The 6,530-nt window shown below is 50.6% G+C and overlaps 1 protein-coding gene across 8 annotated transcripts; it reads right to left on the bottom strand.

The window, feature by feature from the left end:
• Window positions 1–2,130: 2,130 nt before the first annotated feature.
• SYNE4 (spectrin repeat containing nuclear envelope family member 4) lies at window positions 2,131–6,524 on the bottom strand. 8 transcript variants are annotated; one of them, XM_015598885.2, is made up of 9 exons: window positions 5,878–6,524; window positions 5,656–5,785; window positions 5,323–5,473; window positions 4,680–4,823; window positions 4,301–4,480; window positions 3,957–4,205; window positions 3,061–3,138; window positions 2,437–2,495; window positions 2,131–2,358 (listed from the first exon to the last, which is right to left on the bottom strand). In XM_015598885.2, exons 2-9 carry the CDS (start codon window positions 5,781–5,783, stop codon window positions 2,175–2,177), a joined length of 1,173 nt encoding a protein of 390 aa, XP_015454371.1. In that variant the 5' UTR covers window positions 5,784–5,785; window positions 5,878–6,524; the 3' UTR covers window positions 2,131–2,174. The 8 variants fall into 8 exon arrangements, 4 of the variants coding, with proteins under 4 accessions (XP_015454371.1, XP_024896371.1, XP_024896362.1 ...); XM_025040603.1 differs by lacking the exons at window positions 2,131–2,358; window positions 2,437–2,495 and adding an exon at window positions 3,352–3,431 and having other exon boundaries at window positions 3,000–3,138; XR_003043456.1 differs by lacking the exon at window positions 2,131–2,358 and having other exon boundaries at window positions 2,445–2,495; window positions 3,061–3,431; window positions 3,957–4,480.
• Between the last annotated feature and the right edge of the window lie 6 nt (window positions 6,525–6,530).

Genomic DNA, 6,530 nt, shown 5'->3' with positions numbered 1-6,530 from the left:
ACCTTAGAGCCTTTGCCCTTGCTCTTTTCTCTTCCTGGAATGCTCTTCCTCCAGGTCTGTACTGTCCAATATGGTAGCTGAGAGCTACCTTTAATTTGAACATGTGAAATGTGATTAGTGTGACAGGAATTTTTTTTATTTTATATATTTTAAGTAATTTAAGTTTTAAAACTGAAGTAGTGTAAAATAGTCCATTAAACATAACTTACTGTTTGGGTAGGACTACATTTTATCTGTTGAAAATTAAGTGTCTGAATTGAGATGTGCTATAAAATGTGAAATACACACTTTAAAAACATACTGTTTCAAAAACATAGTAAGAAAAAAGGATTGTAAATGCCTCATTATGTCTTTTTATATTGATTACATGTTGAAGTGATAATATTTTATATATACTGGGTTAAACAGGGTATAAATGAAATTATTAAAATTAATTTTGCCTGTTTCTACTATTTAACTTTGCTAGAAAATTTAAAATTATATTTGTGCCTCATATTATATTTCTATTGGACAGTACTACTCTAGGACTCTGTGACTTGTTTCTTCACTACAATTTGCTATAATGACATAATTATAACAATGACATAATTGCCTCCTTGATGCCTTCCTCAATCACCCTAGTTAAATTGTACCCCCCTTTCCCTTTGCCCACTTTAGTTTTCTTCTTAGCACTTATCACCATCTTTTATTATATATTTCACCTATTGCTTTTATTTATAGTTGATCTCCCCTACTAGAATGTCAGCCCCACAAGGATAAGAATTTTAGTCAGTCTTATTTACTGTTATTGCCCTGTCTTTGACCAGGACCTAACTCATAGCAGACACTCAGTCAATATTAAGTGAATGAATGAATGACAGGTTTGCTCTGTTACCTGGTCAGTGGGGTCAATATTGCCAACACCCCACCCACTGTTTGTGGTAACCCCAGGGAAACTATGCACCTCCATGGTTGGGGACAGAAACTTGGCCTGGCATTTGAAACAGGACAGACCCAGGTTTGCATCCTGACTTGTCCCTGAACCTGGAGATTCTCAGAATCTGCTGCTTTCCTGCCCCCTCTCTCAGTGTCCATCTTTCACCCCACTTTGGGTAGCAACTTCCTGATTTTCTTAGGAGACCCACATCTCCCCTGATTTGCAGCCCCCAGTGAAATATGTGACACTAGCCAAGGGAGCCAGCTTTGGGACTTTGGTTGGAGCTGTAAGAGAAGAGCCCACCATGTAGAATATTTGAACAGAGCACCTGCATGGATGTAAGTCAGGGGCTGTAGCAGATGCTGTCAGCAGCTTGCTCACATCGCCTGCACCCTTTCTGTGCATACCTTTAGCTTCCTATGGCAAGCACCTGTGCTTCTTTGCCTGCAAGGACTTTATAGACAAGAGAGGCTGGAAGTTCTAGGGAGTTGAGAACTTCAGGAACCAATGAGAGATGGGAGCTGGTACATAAATGCCAATTTCTTTGACTTTTGTGTTTCACACAGTCTCCTACAGGTCCCTAGTGGGATGGCACCTCAGGTGCCCAGAGCAGCAACCAGCTCATCGACTCCCTTCCCTGCCTCACTTCCCCACTCTATCAATCTACCTAGGATCACCCCCTAAATAAATTACTTTTGCTTGAATTTTTGTTTCAGGGTGTGATGGACTGATTCAGTTCTATGTTCTGTGCTCAAGGCAAAGGGATCTGTGGAGGGAGCTGTCCAGACATATCAGGGCTGTATCATAGATTCTGAATACTCAGGCACCCAATATCCTCACACATCCTGCTACAGACTGAATGTTTGTGTCCCCCTAAATTTCATATGTTGAAATCCTAATCCCCTATATGATGGTACTAGGAGATGGGGCCTTTGGAAGGTGATTAGGTCATAAGGGTGGTGCCCCCTCACGTAAATGATCAGTGCCCTTAATCTCTTTTGAGAACCCAGAGAGCTCCCTGCCTTTTCCACCATGTGATGATGCAGCAAAAAGATAGCAATCTATGAACCAGGAAGTAGCCCTCACCAGACACTGAATCTATAGGCACCTTGATCTTGGACTTGTTAGCCTGAAGAACTGTGAGAAATAAATTTCTACTATTTATAAGCCATCTAGTCTATTTTGTTGTAGCTATCCAAATGGGCTAAGACATATCCTTTGACAGTGACCATTTATTGTATATGTCTGGGCTGTATATTCAGATTGGGGGGGGACCATTGACATAGCTGAGCACCAGGTAAGGTGTCCTGGCCAGGCGGGTGGGAGAGCAGCAGGGACCTCCTGACTGGGTCAAGAGCAATGTGACCCACACCAGGAGAAGGAGGAGGAGAAGGAGAAGAAGGAAGAAGCTCAGGGGCCACCTGGATACAGGAGCTGGGGCTCTGTGAAGGGAAATGCAGTGTTAAATATACAATGGGCTGCCGCCATGAGCCCCCATACCCATCTGCCAGGCAGCTCACCCAGAATTAACCTCCAGCATCACATCCTGGAAACTGGAAGATGCTTGTCTCTTCTTGTCCTAAGGACAGATAGCCAACAGCATAATGGATGGAAGTGACATTTAGTGTGGACTTTCCCTTACTACTATAGACCTACAGGGCTGGGCTTATTTCTCCTTCTTTCCTGGCACCTCCTCGATCCCTAAGACCCCTAATGGGCTTGGATATCTACAAGTGTAGTAAATGTCTATCTGTGCCTGTCCTCCAGCTGATCCCCCTTTTCCTGGTAGCAGTGGCTCGATTTGGTGGGGTGGTGTTCACACTTCCCCACTCTCCTGACCCCACACCTCTACTATCATTGGGTATGTGACCTAGATCTGGCCAATCAGAGCCCTCCATCAGTCTGGCCACTGTGATTGGTGTAGGAGGACCCAAGCTGGGCAAGTGGAGTCAGTCTTGGGACTTTGCTGCTAGTTGGTCTGTAGCACTCTCCTGGAGTGAGTAAACCAGTGGACAGTGAGTGTGTAGCTACTGGAGCAGCAAGTTTGTTGAGAAGGAAGCTACCTTGAGGAAGCAGAGTCAGGAGAGGGAAGGATCGAGCCCCTGAGATTCCCAAGTGATACACCTGGCTAAGGACCAGCTCACCTGAGACTTCCGGAGCAGGGAGTGTCTTCGGTGACCTGCTAAGTGTTTCCGGTGGCTGAGACCCGACATCAGTATGTCCTGTGGGGAGAGAGAGGTGTGGGGTCCTGGAGAACCAATGACAAAGAGATACAAGGTTGGGAAGGGGTCAAAATGGGGGGTGTCACAGAGGAATTCTGAGGAAAGAGAAAGACCTTGGGAAGAGAGGAAGAGAGGGGCAGAGCCAAAGGAACCAAGAGGGGAGAGACATTATTCATTCATTCATTTGACAAATATTTAATGAGTATCTATTACATGCCAGGCACTACTCCAGGAGCTAAGGACACAGTGGCAACGGAAACAGGCAAAGTCCTGGCATCCATGGAGCTTCTATGCTAGCAGGAGAGAGACCGTAAATTAATAAATATATAATGTCAAGATGTGGTAAGTGCCATTAAGAAATAAAGTAAAAGGATAAGGAGTGATGGTGTTTGGAGGTCACAGCAGGCCTCTGTGAAGAAGTGACATTTGAGGTGAGAATGGAATGAAGCGAAGAGGCGAGCTGGGCCTTTGAGATGGGAGTGAATTTGGAATGCCTGAAGAAAAGCCAGGAGGCTAATGTGGTTGTAGTGGGATGAGCAAGGGGGAGAGTGAGAGGAAATGAGGAAATGTAGATATAGATGGACCAGAGAGAGAGAAAGAGTGAGATGGAGGAAGATACAGAGACGAAAAGAGACAAGGGAAGGAGGGAGGAAAACACTGTGACGACACCAAGAGAGAAAGACACTGAGAGACAGACAGACAGACAGACAGAAAGAGAATGAGCCACCAAACCTCCTTGAAAGGGAAGGACCCTGCTGGGAGGTGTGTAGAGGTGTCCTGTGGGTGCCTGGGTGGAAGCGTCCCATACCAGCTCTTACCTCAAGGCCTTGTCCCCTACTCTGGGGGCCCCTGTGGCCACACAGCTCACAGGAATCCCCTGGTGTCCAGGCTGTCTTTTGCCCCAAGGGCCCAAGGCCCCCAACGTCCCCTGCTGGGTCCCACTCCAATTCTGCAAGAGTGGGGAGACTACTGGGTGCCCAGGGGCTACAGAGCCCACCAGGTCCTGGCCAGTCCGGGTCCCCTTCAACCTCCAAATCCTGGTCCAGTGTGTTGGCCTCCTCAAACACCTGGACAAAAGATAGAGGTCAGAGGTCATGGGGGTTGTAAAATTGGCACCAGAGCTGAAGACGGCCAGAGTGGGCCATACAAGGCTGTAGCTGACCAGCTGGGCCTGCAGCCGCCGCAGCCGCCGGAAGATGCTCTCTCGGTGGGCTCTGAGGGCCCTCAGGACCTGCTGCAGGGACATCCAGGCCTGAGGCTCACTCCGCTGTGCCAGCCCCTCACCGAATGCCAGCAGTGCATCTATACGCTCAGCTGCCCCACGCAGGTCTGCCTGTAGAGTCTGGAGACACATGGTTGGACACCACTCCACTCTCATATACACACCAGAGGCACCAGAGACCTGGGACCTAGAGTTACATGTCCCCCTTTCCTACCCAGACACCTAGAACATGGAATAAACCCACTTCCCACCCCAGAAAGCTGGCACCCACTCCTGAGATCTTGCCCACCCTCCCACACCTTGGCTTCCCATTGCCCACCTGCAGGTGGACCATCCTGCTCTGGGCTGATGTCCAGGGCCCCGGGCCTCGTTCTAGGTGCTGCAACCGGAGACCCAGGCCCAGCAGGCAAAGGTGCAGACTGTCCTGCTCAGCCTCCAATACCTCCCAGCCAGATGCGGGGGTCTGGGGAAAACAGGGGCTGAGTCAGTGCCCACTGGCCAACCAAGGCCTTGTCCCCACTGCCTTTGCCACCCCTCTTTCACAGACTCCTGCCTTTTGGATGCTTCTCTGCAGCAGAATCCATCTCTGGGTGTGCACCAGGGCTGCTCCCACCTGGAGTCCTTCCCAGTGGAGCAAGGCCTGCTGACCTCTATTTCAGTCTCCAGGTTTTCAAGGCTCTTAGAAACTTGGACATACGGGGCCTGGGGGTCTGGACAGGCTGGGGGTGTGATGGAGCTGAATACCCCCACAAGGAATGGGGCTGCACCAGGGCCAACGACAAAATAATTCTCTCTCAGTGTGAAACACTTCTATAGTGATTGGTAAAGAATCATTTCCAAATGTCTCTCCCTCCACAGGTGCCCAAAACTTATCCAGAGTCATTACCTCATCCTCAGTGTGGAGGCCAGATTCTGGGGGACAGAGAAGGCTTGCACAAGGGGCCTGGGTGACCTCAGCTCACCTCACAGTATTTGCCCCCAGCTGGGTCTTCAGGGAAAGAAGGCATTGGCAGTTTGGGGCAACCAGCAGTAGGCTCAGTGTCCTTCAGCCCACCCTGAAAGTGCTCAGGAGGATTCCAGGAGTCCTGCCCCAGTTTCTGGTCCCATTCCAGCCTGGTAGGGAAGGGGCATTGACAGGTCCTGGGGTGAGCCTAGATGCCCATTACCCACCCTACCCTACCCATCTCGAGCTCCCTCTCCCCAGGTGATCATAGTCACAATACCCTACCCTCAAAGCACTCCTGCTACTGCCCCCACACTTTTAGGACCCAACTTTCAAAAGCCCCAGCCCTTACCTGATTCTTTCCTCTCCAGAAGTGAGGCAGATGGTGCATCCAGCAATGTCCACCTCCCTGGGGGCTCCGGGGGGGTGGTTGACGGGCTCTGAAAGGGGTCTAGGGTCCAGGGGTGGGGGCAGGGCCATAGCTGGGTGTCCGGAGAAAGAGAGTCAGTGAGGATCCCCAGTAAGAGCCTTTCTAGCCAGTAGTGTCCCCCCACATCTCCGCAGCAGGGCTCACCCAGGCCTGAGGCAGCCGGAGGCTCAGGGGCAGGCTCAGCTCCACCTCCTTCCAAGTGAAACCTGGACCCAGGTAATTCGATGCTGGCTCAGGTGACAGCCGCGCCACTTAACTCCTTCCTCCCTAGCAGACCAGCTGAACTTCCCCAGCTCACCCCATCCTACCCAAGGATGTTCCAGATATAACCCTGTCCCCTCAAGAGTCTTGGATTCTGCCTGGGTCAGTGACCCATACGTCTGACCCCCAGGACCCACACTATCTATCTAAGGTCCCAGACACAGTGCCCCTCAGGAACACAAGCATCTGGCCTCCCACCTCCAAAAATCCAAAACCAAAGAAAGACTTTTGTTGGTTTATTTGAAACGGGGCCTTTTCCTGTGGTTCCCACGGTTATTGGGAAAATAAATAACCCGGGGAACAGACTCTGCCCCATGGTTTCAAGATTGCAGGGTCGCAGCTGTCCAGAGGAGGCAAGAGCCTGGGAAGCCCAGCGGGTCCCGGGGGCCAGGTTTCACTTGCTGAGCAGAAGACCAGCGCGCAGGACGCGGGGCACCCGACGGATGGTCAGCGAGACGCGGGTGCCGCGGACCAGGCGGGCTCCGGGTCGCGCCGAGGGGCAGGCGGCTGCGTTGAGCGGCAGGGAGGCGATGTCC

Source organism: Pteropus alecto, unplaced genomic scaffold (assembly GCF_000325575.1).
Source record: "Pteropus alecto unplaced genomic scaffold, ASM32557v1 scaffold281, whole genome shotgun sequence".
Lineage (NCBI taxonomy): Eukaryota > Metazoa > Chordata > Mammalia > Chiroptera > Pteropodidae > Pteropus > Pteropus alecto.
This window is presented reverse-complemented; position numbering and strand designations above follow the sequence as displayed.

Coding starts and splice junctions, on each gene's coding strand:
- SYNE4 (XM_025040594.1), bottom strand. CDS start 5,783: ATGGCCCTGCCCCCACCCCTGGACCCTAGACCCCTTTCAGAGCCCGTC. Junction 5,474..5,655: donor TCTGGAGAGGAAAGAATCAG/GTAAGGGCTGGG, acceptor CTTCCCTACCAG/GCTGGAATGGGACCAGAAAC. Junction 4,481..4,679: donor GCAGGATGGTCCACCTGCAG/GTGGGCAATGGG, acceptor ATGTGTCTCCAG/ACTCTACAGGCAGACCTGCG.